Source organism: Nyctibius grandis, chromosome 7 (assembly GCF_013368605.1).
Source record: "Nyctibius grandis isolate bNycGra1 chromosome 7, bNycGra1.pri, whole genome shotgun sequence".
NCBI lineage: Eukaryota > Metazoa > Chordata > Aves > Nyctibiiformes > Nyctibiidae > Nyctibius > Nyctibius grandis.
Window position 1 is genome coordinate 10,279,640 of NC_090664.1, and position 24,023 is coordinate 10,303,662.

Here is a 24,023-nt window from a genome sequence, read left to right on the forward strand (position 1 = left end):
AAAGAAGGCATGAGGAAATATAGAAAATGGAAGACAAAAATAATAACTTATACAATAGAACAGAATAGTTCAGTTGGAAGGGACCTACAATGATCATCTAATCCCACTGCAATGTCATTAATATTCTGCATTAGTCTGCACAATGCATCATCTAAACATATACATTCAAGAAAGGATTTCACCAAAAGCAGGCTTTCCAGATCACCAAAACTTTTAATGATAAATTGTTAAATTGGAGTTCAAGAAGGGGAAAAAACCCCGTACTGCTAGTTTAGTTAAACATCAGGATTTTTATTTCCATTTCCATCTGTCCTTTCCACGTGAGGTGAATGCTGAGGATCTCTTGTTTTCTGAGTACTCACGCAGGATAGAAGACTATGAATTCTAGTTTACCTTCAGCTTGAAAAATTCTGAATTCTCATCTCCAGATTTTGGGTGTAACCTACTCTTCAAACATAAACATCTTCTCCCTACTGGCTGTATTAGTAATTCAGGCCATTATTTTAGTCAGATTAGCTCATCTCCCCAAAACATGGAGGTGATTACAGACAAACATCCTTAGCCTCTGCTAAGACAATCCTTGCAGCCATGACATTCTTATTTCTAAAGGTTCAATAGGAATAATAGTCCAAATAGTTCAGCTTGACAGGATGAAAAATCTTGGACTTCTGGGCTACAATGCTCTTTAGAAAGGATTCTCTGTCTTGTTCATTCACATGACATTTCAGAGCTGCCAATAGGCAAAAGCAACAGGGAGGAGACAGAGGAAATGAGAAGATGCTGAAAGCTGGGTTGACTTCAACTGGCTCACTGCTTCTGAAAAGCTGCTAAGAAAGGAGCCTGGTATTCCCACTTGCTCGGCCATTCCTCCAGCTCTCAATGTGGGAGGCAGCATGCTAACTCTTCTGCTCCTGGCTCAGCACAGTACTTGGTCTCCCTCATACCATGCTAAATAGGCCCACCTACCTCAAATGTGACAGCACTGCATGATGCAGGAAGGGGACCAGGCAGGGCTCATGCACATGTCCAGCACACTGGCAACGGGGAACTGTTTAAATCACTGAAGTCAGTCTGCCTAAATCATATTGCAGGCAAGAACTACACCCATGGATGTGGTCAGGTAGGTATTCACCTGTATCTACCCCTGCTCAAACCAAGTGTGATCTCCACACATCACTGTCTGGATGACCTGCGGCAATTTTCTAGGTTAATCTTTGATGTGTTATTAAACATAATGTCTGTTTTCAAAGAAGGTATGTATGTATGTAACTTCAGTGATCTTAGTGGGAGTACATCAAGCATATATATTGGATTCTTCACATCAAATATCTGCAAGAGATCCTTGTTGACTCCCCTTGAAAAAGCTGACTTTTTTTTAACCTTTTAATCCATTTTCTTCTAACAATATTGAACTACTTCTGTTGTGCTAAATTTTTCACTTGGTTCTTAGAAAAAGTGTGTCTAATGCTGAAAGACATCTACCACTGCGCTGCTAAAAGATATAATACACAATGCTCTTGCAGGATAGATAATTAATTACACTTCAGGTATACAACAAATACTACGGTAGTCTGGTGAACAGGACTTTATATCAATATAAGACAATCCATATGGTCCCATTTCTGTTTGAATATCTGCAACTAGTCAGTAAGTCTACTCACTCCCCTCCCAAGTTAAATGCTCTCATATTAAATGACTGTACCTTTCATGCATATAGTTGACTCCGAGTAACAACTGTATAAACCAGTCTATTATTTGTCTTTGCGTGAATATCTTCCCAGATTCTTTGTACTCTTGAATTTTAAAGTCTAGATCTCCACCCTGAAAAATATCACAACATATTTGTACATTTAAAGTAAGTTTTTAAAGTCTTCTCCTTCATCAAAAAACAGGACTCCACTTTATTAGACCTTCAGGCTCCCTACCACACAGTCTGTAAAATTAATGCTTGCACATGAATTCTGAACTCTCTCAGCACCAAAAGCACATGCAACTGAGGATAAAAATGAGATCAAGCAGTCTGGCTGCACAGGGAAAGGAGGTCAGTTTTCTCTTAGTGTTACACAATATCATCAAAGTTTTCAACTGTTCTCACTTCATGTCACCCAACTTTAGACATGTGCATCTGAGCTGGTCACCTCAACCTCCCTTTATAGTTAACACAAAGGAACAGGCACTTGTATAGTGCAATTATCTCTGCTATCTAGCTGTCTGCCTTAGGAAGGGATGGGTCATGCAGAAATGCTGTTTCTCTGCAAAGGTTTATGATGAGGGCCTACACTGACTGGCTGTAAACACCTAAATCAAGTAAAATGAATCTGCGTCGATTGGTCCAAATAAGTTTATAAATTTGGGAAAAGCATTTCCACATAAGTCAAACATTGCACAGTGAAGAGACACTCTCATTTATTATGCTGGAATAACCATGTCAGCATCAAAGAAACTGTACTGTTCTCTTAAGAATTAAAATACAGCCTCTTTAATTATGATACTTTGTCCTTCTTCCAAACTCACTTTTGCCAGAACAAAGCAGAATTAAAGCTTCAAGAATCTGTAGCATGTGTTACTGTAAATACTTCATTAAAACTACAATTGATCTTGAAGTAACACTAGAAATGGAGCAATATGACACACATTAGGCAGTGAAAATAAACCAGAAAATATATACAGAAAAAGACTACTTGAAAACTGTAAGTCAGACATTTGGAAAAATCACTTGAACAACAGCATGATGAAAGGTTTTTGAGGAGACTTATATGAAAACTGTTCATTTTGCTAAAAAATAGACAGATGGTTGTCAGCTGGTTGTTTATCCTGTTTATAAAATAAATGGATATTGTCTACAAGAATATGCATTAGTGGCAAACACAGTGTTGAAGTAACTAATCCCAAAGCAAAATGACCGTAAGTCTCATTGTACTCTAGTGACTAAGTATCTTATATCAGGGCAGCTTATTCTCCATAAATCATTACTTTTCCATTATACATTCTGCATAAAATCAGAAGTTTTATGTGCCATATATAAGAAAATAGTTTAACCTGTACAACTGTACTTGTACCACCATTTCCAATCATCAACCTTTCCCTTCTCTGCACTGTTGACTCTCAATGTTTCCTGATCTCTTCAGCATTTCTTTTTTTTCTGTTCCCAACACCACAGTGCTTCATACTGCTGCTACAAAATAAGCAAGTTCTGTCCTTGAAGATCCATAGATTTCTGTCCTGTACTTTGACATGAATTTACAGTAATTTCTGTGGTCCCTGAGGTTCTAAGTTACAACATTTAAGAGTGAGTGTGTTAAAAAAAAGAAAATACGTTTTGTCATATATGTAAAGTGTGTTCCCTGACAATGTCCTGCAATTGTTTAATTGAAATGTCTGAATCATCTCATTCACTAGGGAAGGGAATATGGCTTCAGCTCTCCATCTGCCTCCCTGCTGCAGCCCAGAGAGAAGCTCTTCTGGGAACCTGGAGCTCTCAGCAGCTGCTTCCCCTTTGCAACTCCAAATGTTCAACAGCTTTCCCCTGGTTGCTTGCAGCAGAAGCAAGAGGAAGGAAAGGAAAAAGTGTTGCTGGGTACTCTGCTGCATGGCAACCAGATGGGCTGTGTCTGAGCCTACTCACACACCTCAAAAATAATGAGTCACCTATTCCAGACGGCTGCCCCAGACCGTCCAGAGCCAACTGCAGCGACAGCCCAAGACTCAGGGACTGTTCAAACATGTGTCAGCTGGCTACTGGCCACAAGGGACTATGTACTACCCAGGTGAGGAGAGATGAAGTGCAGCACGCTCCAGTTACTGTTTCTCCCTGTCCCAATGTGTCCTCTATCACACATTGCCATGAAAAGCGCAAAGAAAAGAAGTGCAGGACCTGCAGAGTTAGGCTGGTGGGTTGTCTCTTAAGTTGAGGGACATTTCCTGCAAAAGGTCTAAGGAGAACAAAACCAGCTGAATAAAGTACTGCGTGTGCCCTCAAGTAACAGTATGGATTTTTACCTTCAAGCAGAGAAGATTGGTCTCAATGTCCTACAATTAATTTAACCTTGATTTTGTGTCTAAAAAAGGAAAACGAAAATGCACCATAAAAGATTTGCTGAAATTCTGCTGCCATGAAACGCTGAAGAAGTTTGTTAATCCAATTTTGCATTTTGGAAGGTCAGTATAATGAAGTTGATGAAGAATTTAACAAATTAAGTATACAGGGAGTTTCCAAGCTGCAGTTTCTACTTAAATGTCAAGAGTATCAAATATACCAGTAACTTATTTGAAAAAGCTTAGCATCTAGAGCTGATAAAGTGAATAGACACTGATTGCTTTAGTTATTCCTTTTGCTCAGGTTTCCTCAGTATGTGTACACTCATATCACAGCTGAGACCACAATGAAGAGACAGAACTAATTGCTTGGGAGAAAGTACAACTAGTTCCGGTTAATGATGTATTAAAATGATGCAACTTTTAAAGCAACTGTTCGTAAAAACTGTTTTTTATTGAAGTCCAATTTATGTTACAAAATGAAACCCAAGGTTCATGAAGGCATTTTTGTTCGAAATCTGACTTATCTGACGATGTTTATATTGCCTGTAAGATTTTGATTTGGGAAAACTGACAAAGCAGCTCAACAAGAAGACCAAAACAGAACACATACACTTCTTTTCTACAATTTTGAGTCAATTCAGTTATAATAAAAGACACTGAGCTGAGCAATGGAGACCAATGTTCTCTTTTTGTTCACAGGACAGGTAAAGCATGGGGCAGCTGCATTGGAGGCTCACTCTATGCTACTCAAGCAAGAATGAACAAAGTACTGTGGCTAATGAATAAGTCACAGTACTTCGGAGAAAACACAACAAGGCTCAGAGGGCAGTTCTCTTTCCATGCCAACTTAATGTTTCTTCTTTGTTTTGAGTCTGCCCAAGAGTACCAATTACTGCCAATCTGGTAATTATTCTATGCATGAGAAACTGAATGAACTAGATTTCCAAACAAGGATCAGGTAGCAACACACTTTTCTCATTCTCAATTAATGTGTGATTTAAACAGGCGTCTTTCAGGTAAAAAGATCCAAATCCCACCACACACAAAGGCAGGTTATAGATAAGTAAATGCAAAAGTATACCTTCAGGAAATACTCCCACTAAAATAGAAAAGAAACCTTATAGCACTATGCAAAACCTTGCTTTGTTCTTTCCTTGTCTGAACATTCGATTAAATACATCGTAATTGCTTAAATGCAATGCTAGTACATAGTGTGACCTTTTGGAAAAAGTCAGAAGCGAATCCTAGTGGACCCACTGTCATTCTGGCCTGACCTAGCAGACTCAAAACTGAAGAGAGGCAGCTGCGTAGCCAACGCATCCATTTCCTCCTCCTCCATTTTCCTTGCTCTAATACATTCTCCTGGGTTTGAGTATATGACTCCCAGATCCTAGGGTAACTCCACACCAAAATGTTTTCATGCACGGTAGTTTACATTGACTGAATAAAAAAATTTCCAAGAAGTAATCACAGCAGCATGTGATTACTATGGTGATTGCTATCATGCTCTTTTTTATTCACCTATAACTTTATTCCAGATTTAAAAAAAAAAAAAAAAAAAAAAAGGCAGTGGACCAAAGCCACTAGTCCAGCTCTACAATGGTGCTGAAAGAGGCTCCTTTATTCCTATAGGTTTAACTGATCTGGTGTTGGGCCACTTTCTACCACTGGCAGACAGAAAATGAATCTTAGTGCATGGGGATATCTGGGCAGTTGGAATAATCCTTCAGTTCTGAGCTCTGGATTTCCACAGAAAGTTGGCAATATCAAATTTCCGTCAAGCCCCAGCTGTCAGACATTTAAGGAATGATGCAAAGAGCTTCTGCATGAGTGTTAAAATAATATGTGAACAAATACTCAGACTGCATAACTGAATTGAACATTTCAGATTTAATTTTTACCAGCAATAAATAGGCATTTATCTGTCATCAAAGAAAGCTTCTAAGGAAGCAATGACTGGCAGGAATAACACTTCTTTAATTACTCACATCAAAGCTGAATGCTTGAAGAAATGTGATTAGCTAATACAAGTTGGATTGGTGGACAGGTAACCCAGTAGTCCAGGGTCATTAGCTTCCAAAGCATTTCAAATGTGTAGCAGAGCACAACTGAAAAGTCTGCTTCACAGTTTCATGAAAAGATCACTGTATGTATAACAGATTACATTTTTTTAAAACAGCACATCTAATATTTAATATAAAGTAGGCACTTGTTTTATATAAACTCTTTAAAAGCTGGCCTAAATATGTTTAAATTCTTATTTTAAAGCCTTAAGACAGATTTCAGCAATACATTTTTAAACCAAATGCTGGAGTCAAAAAACCTAGTAATTATACTGCAGTATATCCTGCTTTAATATCTGTTGTATCCTCTACACTCTGGTCTTTGACTCACACTATTCTCCATAAAGTCAATGCTGCTACCAAACCCATCATCCATATGATCAGGCCTAAGCTTCTTGTAATCACTACCAAATCACAAGAGAACTTTCTCTTCCTCATTTACATCAGATTTCATACCATGCCCTGTACTCCCAGTTTCATCCTTTCTTACCTACCAGTAGTACATATGTGGTAAAACTTTTGAGTTCACCCAGAGATCTGGTAATGTGTCTGCATTTAAGTCTTTCTTGTAATACTGATTATAGTGAATGAAATTAACTTGTGTTTTAAACTACCTCTTCTCTACTTTGTTTGTCTATGAGCTATGAGTCTCACGTGAGCAGGTAACACTGCTTATTTGAAACAAGTGGTTTAATCCCAGCTAGCAACTAAGCACCACACAGCTGCTCACTCACTCCTCCTCCCCCCTGGTAGGATGGGGAGGAGAATTAAAAAAAAAAAGTAAAACCCATGGGTTGAGATAAGAACAGTTTAATAATTGAAATTAAAAAAAAAAAAAATTGTATGAAAAGGAAGATAACAAAAAGAGAGAGAAATAAAACCCAAGGAAGACAAGTGAAGCGCAACGCAATTGCTCACAACTCGCTGACCAATGCCCAGCCAGTCCCTGAACAGCCATCAATTTCCCCAGCCAACTTCTCCCAGTTTATATACTGAGCATATAACATCATACGGTATGGAATATCCCTTTGGCTAGTTTGGGTCAACTGTCCTGGCCATGCTCCCTCCCAGCTTCTTGTGCACCTCCTCGCTGGCAAAGCATGGGAAGCTGAAAAGTCCTTGACTTAGGACAAGCACTACTTAGCAACAACTAAAACATCAGTGTGTTATCAACATTATTCTCATACTAAATCCAAAACACAGTACTGTACCAGCTACTAGGAAGAAAATTAACTCTGTCCTAGCCAAAACCAGGATGATGCCTAACAAATAGCAGGTAATGCCACAAGTAAGAAATAAGTAAAATTCAAACTAAAACATTAAAGAAAACTGGACTAGGTTTCTTTTAAGACCCTATTTTAATGCACGCATTCTGTCAAAGTTCTTCTAAGTAATCTACATGTCTCACCTCGCAGTATTCAGTGATAATGCAGAAACTATCTCGCTCCGCAAAGCTTGCATAAAATTTGACAATGGCTGGATGGTCTAATTTGGAGAGTAGTTGTGCTTCCAGATTTGCTTTAACTGTTTCATTAGGCTTTAGGTCTCCAACAGATATTTCCTTTAGAACCTTTCTAGAGGAAAACAAGAAATCTTTATATTAATAAAAGTAGAAAACCAGAAAATCACATAATGCTTAAAAATCCATCATAATTTCTTTAAATGCAAAATAATAACATTAACCAAGTATTTGGCAACATGAAATGATGAGGCAAATATGGGTAAACAAAGAGAATGCATTAAAATGCAAATAAATATGCTAGTTACCATAGCAATTAAGCAACATTTTAAAAATACAATTTTGAAGTATTTTTCCCACTAACTCCCTACTACACTTTTTTCTTCATGACATGTTTTCAGTGCTATGGATTAGTGCATAATAGCAAACATAAATAACAAAATCAAATCTAAGTGATTTCAAACCCACTCAGAACATATGCTGAAGATTCATACATGAAATAAGGAGTAGCAAGAAACGGTTTGGTTTTGCTGCTTCTGCCAAAGTCTCTCCATGGAGGCAGGAGAAAAATCAGAGGATAGTATTTCTGTGACTGTTGTTCTGGTGATAAAATCAGGTCACCTATTTTTTTTCTAAAGATCAGCCTGCCCTTCACCTGAACACCTAAGCAGAAAACGCAAATCTGGATTTGTGACCAAAACCTAATTCTACTGTTTCAAATAACTATAAATTTCAGTGTTTAACATTTGTTTTGGGAGGCCCTAAACCCCCTAAAGCTGAAAAAACTAAAGGGATTTTTCATACTCTTCAACTTCAACATGTGTACATGCCATAGGAGAAACTGTGGTTCAGACTTAGCTCTATATGGTATCTGGAGTTGGGGAGTTTACTGTCAACTTGTCCTGGAAAAAACCCTTAGTGCAGGGCACTACGAGGAAGCATATTTTGCTGGGATCTTCCTGATGTTTAAACAAGGCACACATCACACAAAGGCATGCCATTACCATCTACTTTACCAGCCGCTGAAGAATGGATCATTGGTCTACGTCTGAAGGAGCCGTTTGAGACTATTAGAGAATATCATGGTATTTTACTGAAACAAAGTAATGAATTTCCAGTAACTTTTTAATACATGGAAAGTAAGTTCCACACTGAAGGGATGTCTTTACAGTGCTTTTAGTAATTTCCCATTCAATACTGCATGGTTGTAAAGTCACAGTAGCTAAACATGACAGCGATAAAACCACAGTAATTCACTTGATCTAAGGAAAAAAAGCTGTATTTCTTCATAAGAAAATTTATTCTTAAATCTCAACCATCAGTTTCTGACTAACAATGCATGAATTTTTACATAAACTTGCCTAATCCCCATCTGGCAGTGTGAGGAAAAAAAACATACCATTTGATTTGTCTGCATCTCTGCAGACAAGCTTCATACCATGAAGACAGGTAATACCTACTGCAATCTTCTCATCTTCAGTCGACATGGGGACATTATTCCTTCTTTCATATAGATCGTGTCACAGAACTGACAAACAGAATGAGTCCTTGTTAAATACCACTTAATACAAGTTTCTTGAATACCCAAGACAGCAATTAAAGCCTGATGTGTTGACGTGTAGGGATAGCTTGTCATCTTAGTCACTCAGTGATTTTGATGCTGTCATCAGCTGTCAGACAACAAGACGCGTGTTTTTCTTATTAAAATTCATTCCCAGAAGAACAAATCGGGAAAATGTACTTTTGTAAATAAGGTATTGGTTTTCTGCAACACAATGTTGATTCATACCCAGAAGTGGAAGTCATTTGCATCTAGAAAGAAAATGTTTGTGGTGCAATCGAGATCAAGCATATCTGCAGGCCACTGGTATGTGTGTACTGCTTCCATATGTAGACAAGGTTTGACATTACTGAGATTAAGACAACAAACCTACTTTATACTTTCTGCAAAGCTTTTGATATCTACTTTAGTAAATGTGCTAAAAATTAGATATTTAAAAAACTCTACATTGATTAAGTATTGACAAAGAAGTTATGTCAGGGTCTCAGAAGTCTTACAGAGAAAATGAAGAATAGCCTCCAGATCTAAAGTGGCTCTTTCCTGCTAACCTTAGAAAAAAAACAATGAAGCTAAAAGTCTTCAGTCAGAATTTCATCTATGTAAATTAACTATACTTTTCATTATATAAAGCACTTAAAGAGTGCTTAAATTTACTCTACCCCATTTCAGTATTTACACAAGTACCTTCTACCCTAACAGGTAGCTAAAATGGGCACTTTCTGTGATATACAGGATTCCTAAGATAACTCAAATTTGGCACCCCAAAATGATTTCAAATAGGCTGATAGATCCGTAAGCTGATAGTCTTTCTGCCTATCAAAAAGAAAAAAAGGTTAGTAATCATAAGAAACAACAAACTTTTCTTAGCTAAACAACCCTGACTGCATTTCCCCTCTACCAAGAGAGCCCAGTGTTTCTTTTTATACGTTCCAACCTGCATTTTAAGGTTGGCTTATAATAAAAAGTTATCACTGCTCATAATTCAGCCATTGTACTTGTGTATCGTCTGCTGAACATTGAACAGTTTAGAAACACACAGTTAGATAACACAAAGTATTTTAAATAAAACTTTTGAAGCATGTGACATGAATGTTTATTATGGATATTGGGAATAATAGACTCTCCTGTGAAGATTTTGTCAAGACTCCATCTGGAGTATACAGGTCCATCTGAAAGTCAAGTTTTTTCTTAAAACCTGCCCTTATATTTTCTGCCACTTAGGCTCAAGTATTAAGCAGGATTTAAAAGGGCCAAAAGTATTTGCATGAACTAAGAAATCATAGATTTAGGTGGCACATACAGAAAACCAGGTAAAACCACTAAAATGTGGATGCCCTTCAAATACAATACTTAAAACTACCCCTTTTGACATAAAGCTAAGAGATGTACTAATTTATTTATTACTATAAATTCCACTGAATTTAGAATACAGACACATAAGCAGATCATAGATTCATAGAATCATTTTGGTTGGAAAAGACCTTTAAGATCATCAAGTCCAACCACAAACCTAACACTGCCAAGTCCACCTCTAAATCATGTCCCTAAAGATAAGACAAAACATCAGTGAAGGCACAACTAGAAAACTTTGTTACAGAAGTGCTAGCAGATATCTTAAACTTAAATACAGAACAAAAGATTTTAACTGTGTGGAAAAAAACCCATAGCCTTGCAATTTAATAGCGCAAAGATACTTCAAACTTGATCTTGAACTGACCACAACTGGAAGTCTTGTAGTCAATGTATTTGCATCTTAAGAGTAAAAAGCACTGGCTGTCACTATTTACACCCATCCTGGAGGAAGCTGGGTCTGGTACAGGTAACAGCATCCATCCCCCCAGGTTGGGAAAATAACATGAGAGAGAAGCCCACTCACCACAATACAGAAAGCAGCTGCCCTACCTCCGCAGTGCCCGTGCCTCGACACACTCACAGACCATCCCCGGGAACACCTTCTGGCTTTCATCAGCAAAACCTTGCTGGCTTGCTTTGTCACACTTTGAAACGCAGCCAGGCCAGCACACCATGTCTGAAAGCGCAGTAATGTGGAGCAAATGGTGATAAATAGAGCAAGACTTAAAACAAGAGAAAAACAAGCGCAAAGGTGGAATCCTCCAGGATACAGACACCCAGTGGGAATGCCTTTTGGAGCTTTACTAGTGACTGACAATATGCCACAGCAGTGTTTATCTCAGTCTATTTGCACTGATCTAAAACTAAATGTTTTACAACCCATCTGGTATTTATTTACATTGATGACATACTTTATTATTATATAATTTGGTTTATTGGATCAGATGTATTAAAAGAAGACAGCCTTTCTCAAAACGCACTCCGTTTAGGGAGTAAACTGCAACATGAATTATTGACTAGGTACACTTGCTTGTTGATAATGAAGTAAAAGAAATAAAAACATAACTCTCAATGTCAAGAATAAATAGGTCTAATAAAATACCACAGAGAAGGTGTGCTGTAGGAACATACGATCAAAATTTGAAGGTTTTAATTAAACAGAAACTTCATTTTACACAGGCAGTTGTTCATTTAATTGCAGCCTGAGATGAGCAAGACCTGCTAGCAGGTAACCAGTGTGCAAAAGCTGTCAACTTATTATTGCATATAGTTTATATTTCCGAGTCGTCAATATGGAGAGTTGTGGCATAACCCATAACTGCATATTGTATTTCTATCTACTCTGACCTTTGTAGGACTACCTCCTCACCCTGGTAACTCCTCAGTACAAGGACCAGATGCAGTTCTGTAAAAATGTATCACCTTGTACTGACTCTGCAATTGGATCTGAAATTTGTTGTAAACAATAACAATAAAGGGGTGCCTGTCTAATTATTGATGTCTTAAATTCTATTTATCAAACGGCAAACAGAGAAAGTATGGTACTACAAATGGGGACCAAAATGAAGAAGAGGCAACAACCCTCACGCTCAAGTCCCGTCTGCACAACAGCTTCCACCGTATTAAAACTGTTTGGGAAATTCAGTAACAAGGACACCATCTGCATACAAACAAGATGAAGTCACCCGTCATTACTGCTTCTCACAGTCAGTTGCTTTCTAGAATATCGCACAGTTGATAAGATTTGCATGCTACAGCTGACAGCATAGTTCTAAAATCATTATTTTAGATTTCTGTTGATAACTTCCACACTGAAAATATATTACTAGAATCTATTTTTTGATACACAGTCCTGCATATCCCAAACTTAAACTGTCCTTACCGTACAGTTTATATCCGGATATTACAGGATCCCTTTGATTTGACATTCCACTGTGCACATGAGGTACTCCTCATGTAAAGTTATTTGCCCACTGTCAGGCATTACAGTTCCCTCATGTTTCCTTTCAGACCTCTCACATTTGCACTTTTGTACATCCACCTTTTATTTGCAGTTAAGATACTTGACTGATTTTATATGGCACGCTAGTGCCTGGAATCTATTCCCTCACTTAGGTTGATCTTCTAGTTCCATTGTAATTTTCGTCTTATTCTTACCCATCATACATACAGCTATCCTCTTAACTAATAATCTTACCAGATTTCTCTGCCTGGTGTCAGTGACTGGCTTTCCTGCAGTTTACAAGCTTAGTATCAAAAATTCAAATAATCATTCTTTACATTTTATCCATTGTATATGGAGCACCAGTATCTGCATGCTCAGATAATTTAAAGATGTTCATCTATCTGTTAGGGAAAGAAGGAGCTGGTGAGAATATGAAATGCAAAAAGTCAGCGCACACACACATCAGTCCTACCTAGAACGTATGCTTGGTTTTAGTTAAGGAAAGAAACACTCTCAGTAAATTAAGAGCACTTGATTTCTGTGGGAAAATCAAGATTACCACACTTCCAATGAAAAACAATGAGTGCTTGTTTGCTATTCCTACTTACATATATATGTTTACTCATTAGCCAAAACATTTCAAGCCTACACAACTTCTTAAATCAAATGTTGGGCTCCTTTTATCATTCCCATGGCCATTACTGATTTATTACTCAAACCATAAACTCATTTCAAACCTAAGTATTGCTGCACAACTCTTTAAATCAAATCCTGGACTTCTTTTGTCATCCTCATGGACACTATTGATTTATTAGTAAAGCCATAACAGTCGTCAATGACTGTTTTTTACTATCCTCAAAAATAGCCTATTCATGCTGTTCACAAACATTCATAAACATTAAGAACTAATCCCTGAGTTAGCCACTAAGAATTCAATCGCTATATGAGCACTGTAATATCCACAGATGGATTAAATATAATTTCATTTTCTGAATAAGCACTTTAAAGAATTTAACAGTGCTTAAAAATCTTTGAATGGTGCTGAGATTTCATAAATTTACAAGTGAAATGGATGACTCACTTTTCATTTCCATCAGCATGTCACAATTATAGCACCTACAAGCATTTTTCAAGATGCCTCATTTTCAAATGCTCTAACAAATGCACTAACACTGAACAGTTCAGCTCATGATGTAAACAGTTTATGGTTATTTGAAAATTACCAGTTCCTAATTAGTATCCCAAAGAAATGAGAATATATTTTTCCGGGACAAGATCAAGAAAGAGAACACTGTTGAAATACATTAGCTTCAAGGAATATAGCTTTTCTTCTGCAAGGAATCGTTTTCTTCTGCACTGAGCAAAATCTCATGTATACAAAGGGGCATACTTCAAATTATTTTGGGTCAACCATATGTGTATTTTTGGTCAACCAATAATTATAAAGCAAAGCAGAGTACTTGTGTTATCCTCCACAGAACCGAACAAGTCATATTACTCCTGCACAAAAGCAGACATAAACATTATTTATTTAGATATTCAAATATATTTATTTTGAGTAATGCTTTGGGACATTTTGGGTTGTCATCTACACTGATTAAAACTATAAAATAAAAGTGGAGATAGATTAATAAAGGAAGAATTTTCCTCTAAAGCCACATTTTTGAAACCTAGATTTTTTTCGTTGACTGGAATGAAAAAATAAAATGTAATTACATTTATAATCTATTAATATGTTTCAGTTCTAAATCAAATACTAATTGACTGAACTGAAGAAATTTGTGCCTACTCAGGAAAACTATTAAAAATTATTATGAGGTACAGACTAAATACCTGTCAATGTACTTTTTTTTTTAGCAATACTTCATCTCTACATGTTGCATTATCTCCATCTGCTGTTCATTCACCCTTTTTTTCTACAGCCTAGTCTTGTTTAAGAATGTAATTAGATGTCATGCTGCCACTAACCTAAATGGAATTTGAGAGAGAAATATGACAAGGACTACATAATTTGTTTATTCTCTGTATCTTTGAAGACTTAATTCCATCAAACATCAAATCATCTAAACCAGGCATTTCTCCATCGTGATATCATTACACATACTCGATACATTTCACTATTAACTGCTCTCCGCTAATTAATGTTCCCTTTCAGAAAAAGGAGATACTGTTAGAGAACTAAAGCTTGGATACAGCATTTTGTTTTTAAGCATTATAATATGATTAAAAATCTCACAATTGCCATGTTACATTTCTTCAACTTCCAGCCTTGGGCTACAGCATCTGCCAAAAAGAATTGTGCCTGTATAGGAATTAGTTTAAAAGTTGAAATTAGTTTCAATTAGAAATTTTGAAGGAAGACGCTCATATCACCTGATCGGTATGAATCAGTTTACAGAAAACAAACAATTTTGAAGAACAGGAGTTGCGAAGGAAAACCAGACACACTAATAATCGTTATAAGAATGCATTCCATAGACATTCAACAAGAACATTTCCTCCTGTAAAATTTAATCGTTTCTTTCCTGAATGTAAATATATTTGTAAGCAGAATTATGTTCCTTTCAATGTTGCAAGGATATTTATGTCAACAGTATTGTCCCTTCAGTGGAACTAATTCCCAAAAGTAATTTAAATACTAATTGCTGCAACTTTAATAAGAAAACTCACTCTTCCTACATGTCTCTTTCCAGCAGGCATCTCCTTCAATGTTTATTTCTGATATGCATTCAATTATCTATGGTACAAAAAAAAAGGGGGGGGGGGGCGGGGAGAGATAAAGGACAGTTTATAGCTTTACAAAAGCATATTACTAAATAGTCTACAATCAGAAGCAAAGGGAATCAAGCAATGCCGAGGAAATTAATTGTGTATAACATCTATTGTTAGATAAAAATCTTGTATTACTTTCTAGCCCTCCTGTGTATGATACTGTGGTCTTAGAAATCAGTGAAACATGTGCAATTCAAAAATGAAGCAATTACCCAGCAACACTGAAAACTTATTTTAGAACACATGAAGGGCACACCGTGCATGTAAGAGAAATGGTGAACTAGGAATTACATTTACTAACGTGTCACATAAGCACAACCAAAAAAAAAACCCAGAAAAAAAAAGGAGAAAAAATACACTGACTGTCCAGCAAATGCAGAATTTATTCCACTCACTGCAGCAGTTTCCTCATTACAATGTACTGAATGCAACAAAGAGCCAGAAGGCTCGTTCTGCATGGAAAAAACTCCGATATCCTTGATGCAGACTTAAGAGAAAACACCTTGCCAACAAGGGTAAACCGCAACAAGATACAACAGACAGGCATATTCAAAGGCATATTCAAATATTGCAAAAACATACTGCATCCTTGAGGCAGGTGGTCACAGTTTGACCTAAAGTAGTAATGCTGTACCTCTCCATTTTCTTACTAAAGCTAGCTTATAAATGCATAAAAACTAAACATCAGTTTTAACAAAATGAATAAGATAAGTGATCTGAAGGCATTTGCTTAATTGCAAAATCATTAAATTCTGTCTCTGCCATGCACCTCAAAGAACCAGTAATTTACCAACAATGTTTTAAGCACAATTCTCTCCTCAATGTTGAAAATAATGCTTGTAAGCATTTTGAAAAACAATGAACTTAACCATCAGCACCACTGACTGACTGCACACAAGATCACAGCGTGGCGGGGGCTGCCGCACTGAGCTCCCAGGGGCTCAGCTCTGTGGGGGATGAGATTTAGAGTAAACCCAAGTAATATTTTCTTTAAAGAATTCCGCCTCCCACTCACATAATGACCTAGTTAGAATACACTCCAGTCAAATGGACAAATCCCACTGAAAATGAAAAAGTTGGCTAATTAGTCAAAGAAAGGTATACTAAAAGGAGAGGGGTAAAAAAAAAAAAAAAAAGAAAAACCCCAATAACAACACCACCGAAGCTCTAAAAGATGATTGAGAAGATGTAAAAACCATATCAGACACAGCTACAGAGGATTTTCACAGGCAGCTATGTTACACCAGCTGAACAAGAGGTCCTGAGATGTTCCGAGTATTCACCCTTTGATTTCAAAGAACCCACAGAATATCAGGTTTTACATTTTTTGAAAATGAGGGAACTAGACATTTTAACAAAAGGAATTGCTTGCGCAAAGGCCTGCAGCATGGCTGTAGCTTTGAATTGCCAAATCCATCACCAGCATGGGCAGTACAAAATCTCACATCCGTGCTCCAATGCCAGGCTATCCTGCAGCCCCCACTGGGGACTTATCAAGCACAGGGACGTTCCAAACTTTCTTACACTGAGCTCTAAATGAATTGTTCTAGTGCGAGATGGTCCATTTTTTGGATTCCTGTGTGTTGTAACGATCAATTCTGTTGTTATATCAGTTTTAGCAGAGCATGCCTGTGCGAAGATGCACGTGTGTGTCTGTTTCCACACCTTTGTGATAGTTGTGTAAAAGCACAACTCTACTGGAGAGCGGAACGCAGAGCTGTAGCGGGCTCTGACGGTAGCTCCTGCCTTCTGTACCTGTGTGGTACTTCGGCACTGTCACATTCCCACTGCAAGGCTGGTCTACAGCTCCTGAACTCCATGTGCTGAAAGCTGGGAGCTGCAGCTGCTGGGCTGCAGGAAAAGCTGGGCACTGACAGGGATGCAGGAGGTAGGGACTAAAGCACCTTCCACATAGTCTCCAGTGAGAACTGCTTTGAATGAGTCTGGGGTTATCAAACTGGTCTCTGAACCACTATTGGCCTGCACTAGAAATTATCTGAAACAATTGTGGCCACAGCTGCAACTGCCTACCAAAACTGAAACAAAACATTTACAGTTTCACTCTCTGGCAACCTCCATTTGCAGGTGTACTCTTAAACCAAGGAACAAGAGCATCAGCCACTGTGACAGAGGTCTCAGCAAGGACTTTGACACTTAGCTAGGTCTTGACTCCCGTAGCATTGCTCACAGAATATGAAAGTCACGCTCAGCCACTCAGATGGAACGCTCGTGAAGGCTAACTTCCTAAACTGCTCTAGCTAAATCTGCAAGACCTCTCTGCCAATGTCCTTATTATCTCTTATTTGGGGCCAAGAATGACTGTACACCTTAGTAGCGATGGCAGCTCAGCTGATACACAGCAGCCTGAGCCTTACATGAAGAAGCAGAGGCACACTTGACTGAACCAAGCAAAAGACAGTTCACTAAGAAAAGCTTATTTAAAAATAAGCAGCAATCAGGAAGGTCCTACAGGAAATGCGCCTTTGTTCAGTTGCCAAGGAGATCACTACTATCTGTTCACAAATCTAAAATGATCTGATGGATTCCAGTTTTAATTTCTAGTTTTTACTATTAAATCAGGGAGAAGAAAAAAGGAAAGTAGCACAATTAGATGAACATGCACACGACAACTGGCAGGGAGTCATTTGTTACTGTTTTAATCAATTCAGTATCAAACGACCATTCCCTTGGAATACCTTCAGAGAAGCAAACATGCAGCAAAAACAGGGATTTGACAACACAGCAATCTGTTGATTGTCGCTTAGATATTTGTAAGTTACAAAACTCTTTCACCTTTAGATTTTATTTCATTTGTTATAAGAAGCCATAAATAATTGAAAGTCATGGGATAAATTATTCAGCTAAGTGCACAGTTTCCAAGGAATCATAGCATGAGTCTGGATTAATGGTACAATGCCAGTCAGACACAGAAGTTGAGCTGACACCCCACAATTACCACACACAGGAGCGGTCCAGGGAGTTTGGCACTTCTCAGCGTGTGCTTTCCACCACAGGGATGTATAAGCACCTTGTGAATATTTATGAACTCGAAGTCCCTATTGCCTACTGTGTATTGCAGCTGCTTGCCTATGCATGGTTGCAAATTAGTGAAACTTAACCCAGAGCTTCACTTGGCACAATTGATTAGGACATTCATTATCTATAAGTGACAGCACTGTCCTTCAAGACTACTGCTGAATGTAAATCTCTACTTTAAGAGACTTTGTCTTCAACAACCATAATTACCTGTTATAATTAACTGATAAACTACTCACAGGGACTGGGATAGAAGCGACCGGAGGGATATTACTGTTTGCTGTAAAAATGCTGGTACAATCCTGCTACTTTCCTTATACAAACCAAGTTATCTAATTATTTTGGGTAGATCTAGGTCCATGATGTCCAGAAACAAAAGCAAACTCCTCAAAAACTGAGATAGACTTTTGCAAAATCATACACGAGTCAAGAATCTGGAGGAAAAAAACCCAAACACCTGTAGATATCCTGCATTTTGAAGGTGGTTTGTAAATTTAAGTAAATTTGCTCTGCATGTACCAGTAAATTAAAAGCTATACTGACACTTCATTTACAAAAAGTCACATAGACTGTTTCCTAGACAGAATATTGAAAAGCTTTCCTTCTCTTCATCATTAGAGATTGCATTTGAGCAGATCATTGAGATGGTAGAGTTTTATAAGACAGCTTGGTAACTACTGAGCTGCTAAATAAGTTTCGCTTGTAACTTTGCCAATGAAATTAGCATTGTATTCACATACATGTGTGACTTGAATTTCCTATCAAGTAAGATCTAACAAGCTTCAAAGCATTTACATATTATATGTTAGCAAAGAACTGAAGGTAGATATTAAAGATCAAGTACACTGGAAAGCTGCAGAAGAATTCACAGTTTAATTGTCCCACCAGCATTTCCAAATTTTTCCAGTTGTCCTAAGTTTAGTAGCCTTATCTACCAAGGAAAAAATTGCCTGTCTAGCAATCAGCAGTCAACTTCGGGAGTTACCATCCACTTTCAACCAAACCTGTCAGAAGAGCAGCAATTTCACAGATCTTAAGATGACTTTATTTAATGACATAAGTAGGAAGCACAAGAGCCTTGGATTAGTGACCCCCGGATCTCAAAAGGTATACACTGAGCTGCCAAAGGGCCACTGTATGTCTACCAATCATCTCACCTGTGTATGTCCTCAGAGACCACCATGGCTTGACCTGTCTCTTTTTGAGCCACTAATTAGGGAGTACAGAAGGAAAATACAAATATTGGAGGGATATGAGATGGAAGGGAGAAGCTGAAGCTACAGTTAGAGGTAGTAAAAGAAAATGGGGAACATTCCAGAAAAGGAAATGTTGTCATAATGGGTGTGGTGAAAAAGTAGGGCTTCTTGTGGTAGGATAAGGGGACAGAGGATGCAAGCCTACAGGAAACTAGGCTTTCTTCCCACCACACACAGAACAGCTTGTTTTCAAACTGTAGAACTGACCCCCGTGATATTAGGCTCTAGATGAGGATCAAGCACCTACAGTGTAACTAAAGGTTCTGCTAATATTTAGCAAGATTAAGATATCAAGGAATGATTTCTCAGGTAGGGGCCCAGTTATTTTCCAGGCATAACACAGCCTCGCTACGTGAATGCAGGCAAACTGTTTAATCTCCCTGTTTATTGCCCATTGGCAAAATGGATAATAATACTTCACAGCTCTGAAAAGTGTTTTCAGGTCCCAGAATGGAAAAGGTACTAAATGCATGCAAAGAGTCATTCTAAACAGACAGTATTCCATAGTGGGCATACATGGGTGTAAAAAGGTGACTGAGTAGCACTGTTTGTCCCTTGCTAGTAACATTAAATTATACAAATATAAATAAGTCCAACTTCACTACTGGTGCAACTTCTACAAAAGAAAAAAAAGGAAAGCAAACAAAAATACATAAGAAGTAATTTTTACCTTAATTAAAGCTACCATTTTTTCTTGTTAAAAGAGCCAAACCCAGAGCCTCTAAAAATTTGTGAAATTCCACTAATGGGCAACTAGTGATATGCATCCCCATCTAACACGCCTAAATTCAGTTCAAACCCTGGAAAAGATTAAAAAACACAGCAAATATTTGCAGGAGCATCCAATCCTTATTTGGACTCTAGTAACCTATTAGCTAAATCAGTTTGCAATTTGAAATTAAGATTAGCCAAAGCTCATTTTAGAGACCATTAGAATGGAAAGACAGTGTCAATATTAAGCAATTCAATCTCAGTTTCAGTGAATGTACAGTACCTGGCTCAAAATTGGAAGATTTGCAAATATTTAACAGGGAAAATATCAAATAATACACAAACCAAGCCATTTTGTGTAAACTGGAACTAAGAAGCTTGCTTTCATACAAATACATCCCTTGTGTTTAACTGATTTTAGGCTCTAAGATGATATGAATTCTGACCATAGTTTCTTCCAAACTGAGGGAAAATGATGATCTCTCTCCCGTGTGGATTGTCTGGTACATGAGAAATTTCTTTCATAGTGAAAGTCTCCCAAGGTTCTGGCCTTTCTCTTTATGAGGGCATTTTGTTCTCTGCTGTCTGTTTTCACATAAGTTGCAGGAACCTTTGAAGTTTAACCCTCCGTCATACTTGGTGAGAATCATCCCAACAGGATCAAAAGCAGCCAATGGCAGAACTTTCTACACATACATGGAAGAAAAAAGTCACCTTCCCTATCCATAAATCTAAAATCAAGAACTTGCATTTTTCTTTTTAGGAAATTATTTTGAAATTCATAAAAGTTATTCATCACATGTCTGCACAAAGCAGATATCTCAGAATGAGGTAATTGTGATCGTTAAGTCTAACAGCCAGTCTGAAATAACTCCATGGTGGCACCATCTCACTCCAGAATACTAATCACTGGTTTGGTTTTCTCCCTCTCCATTGTGGATAATATACCTTGGGAAAACAAAAAAAACCACAAGCAATACAACCAGAGAAGCTATTGTTCAGTAAACTTAAATGTGAACAGAATCTATGAAAGCATATTTAAGAATATATGACAACTTGCAACTATTTTCTAAAGGAAAATGGAGTTCATCGACAGAAGATGTTGTATTGTATGACTAGGGATTTTCCTGGCTTAGACATAAGGTGTTTAGTCTGTCTGTAGCTGACAGCTATTTACAGCTATGTATCATTTTCTAGTTGAGACAGGGTAGAAGGCAAAATCAAAATGAAAAAGGTTTTTGGAGCCACATAATAAAAAAGAAGGCAAAATTGTAGAAACCCCACAGGACTATGAACATAAGAAGTTACCAGAAAATACAATTTACAAAAAATACAAATTATAAAGTTAAAGCAACAAGCAAGGAATGTGTCATGCAACACAACACTTAAAAGGAACTTAGAGTAAGAGACCTACATACACTACTATACTGGTAGTATGTCATAATCTTATTATTTATACAGTATGCAACTCAGCTATATCACACTGGATGTCTCTGATCTAGTACAACCTCAGAAAGTCAGTAATCCTGATCCCATTCATTCACAGAACTGGAGATCAGCATGAAGCTGGCATGTACTTCTACAAGAGGCAAGTATTGCTGGCCTGAGCAGCTCTGTGTGGAGAGTTTTATGTGAAATAAGTCTGTCAACTTGAGGCATGCCCCAAATAATCAACCTTCTCTCCCTCCCATCTGAAGCAACTGTGTGCTGTGTACTTCACTCACCAGAGCTAAGATCCTTTAGGGGTAACAAGGTACAAGGCATACCCAAAAACTATTTCTAAAATCATGCAAAAGCTTTGCTGAGCATACATGAAATTACATGATAACCATTGTTAGTCCCTGCATTAACTCATTCTGTAGACATTGCACTAATAGAAAATTGAAAAACATATCCCTGAACAGCTTCTGTACCAATTTCCAAGATGCCATTCTTCCTGGGAACTTCTATTCTTATGATTTATTCCTATGCTCTTTCACAGTGCTTTAGACTGTAGCAATTTTCAGGAAACTATCTGTGGCTGAGTTCATGCTGTATATAACATTTATCTCAGCAGGTTCTAGATCATCTCTGAAACAATAAGAATAGACTTCCAATTCTGCTGAGGTCATTTGGGACCTAAATATCTCAGTTCCTTTTTTTTTTGCCTAAGTGCTTTCATAACTGTATTAAGATTGGCTTTTTTTTTTAAAGAGTAAGAAACATAACTACCTAATTTGTCATTCAAAAGTGCATATATACACTTCCCAATGGAAAACATAACAGAAGCAGTAACGAGTACAGTTCCATAAGAGATTATTTTCTGATTTGAAAGTTGAAAATGTGACTTCTAGTATATTTTACCACCTTAAGAAACCAGTATTTTTAAATAGAAGAAAGTGTCTACACTCTATCTCATTATGCTACCTGAGCTTTCATGTTCATCTGGGCCAGTATTTTTGTCATCTAGTAGCATATAAGTGATAGAAAGTTCGGGGAATCTGTTCTTCAAGCTGCATTTGAGGCTCAGAAGGAATGAATAACTGTGATACGCAAGTACCCCCTAGTGATGAAAGGATGAACTACGGTATTACACTAGCACTTTGGCTTGTTAAATATTGTCGTAGTCACAAAAAGATTGATAAAACAAAAAAAAATATGCCATTTGATACTCATCCTCCATCCTGAGGATGGCAGAGGACACCCTCAGCCTCATCCCTAACAGGCATGAAATGCTACAGGCAGTGAATGTTCATTCAAAACACATTCACTCAGAATTAAAGTTCTCAAAGAAAAATTCTTAAGGAAAAAAATAGAGATAACTACTTAAAGGCAAAGCACACATTCCTTGTTTATGAGGTATGGCTGCTTGTGCTATAGCAGCAAATGTGTAAAGACACACATTTCACTATACTGTTAATATCCTAAGAATGAGTTCAGTAATAGCTAAATTCTGAAGGTTCTTACAAGCTCCGGTAGTTCCTGTCACCCTATTTGCATGATAAATTATTTAACAGAAAAATGACAAATATTTTCTATTGTTTTTAATGAAAGTTTTCATTAAAGAACATTTTTGTAGAAAACTGTAGCTGAGGCTAAGAGATCCAAAAGTCTTATAAGCCAGCAGGAAAAAGCTAAGAGCTTAGTAGCCTCTAACCCTAATTCAGGGAGCTAAGAAGCTGTAAATTGATGTAGAAGGAAAACAAGTGAAAGAATTATGTTTTGGCTGCACATTTATTAAAGCAATATTGCCAAGAATGCATTGTCATAAATAGCAAAAGTGAGGCACAAATGGATTCAGAAAAAGCTCTTTTATCATATAATTGGTCATTAATGTGTCCATCAATAAGGACTGATAGACCCCCATATTTAAAGGAAGAATGTATTTCTGGCTAAAAAGCACATTGATTAGATGTTTCAGACTTCAAACAAAAAGCCTCACAAATTTTATAGGATAAAACCAAAAATATTCACATTTAAATTTCACTCGGTGTAAGTATCAAACCAATAGACAAACACAGTTCTACACAACAGGAAGTCCAGCCAGTAATGCATTACCCAGGCACTCAACTTGAAACTCACACACAGAAATGCCAACACTCCGAAAATGTTCTTTTGTCTTTGTGGTTTCAGAATCCTAAAGGGTTTATCAACCAAACTGATGAGACCCGTTCAAGCTCAGGCAGGTTAAAAAAAAATTTTTTTCAAAAAATCAAGATTTGCTGGCAATTTAAAAAAAAAAAAAAGTGCTATCAGTCAGGTATACAGCTAATGGAAAGGTGTTTACTGGAATTTCTGTAACTATTCCTTCTCAGGCTTCATTTAGACAACTCTTTTATAAAAAAATAGG

At 37.3% G+C, this 24,023-nt stretch overlaps 1 protein-coding gene across 4 annotated transcripts in view; it reads right to left on the minus strand.

Annotated features, from left to right (window-relative positions):
* The window catches only part of NEK11 (NIMA related kinase 11), a 101,528-nt gene that overhangs the window by 72,472 nt on the left and 5,033 nt on the right, over positions 1-24,023 (minus strand). For all 4 annotated transcript variants that reach the window (XM_068404761.1, XM_068404760.1, XM_068404764.1 and 1 more), the window contains exons 3-4: positions 7,510-7,675; positions 1,703-1,821 (exon numbers count right to left, since the gene is read on the minus strand). In XM_068404761.1, the coding sequence (XP_068260862.1) occupies positions 1,703-1,821; positions 7,510-7,675 (285 nt within the window). The remainder of the gene's footprint in view (positions 1-1,702; positions 1,822-7,509; positions 7,676-24,023) is intronic.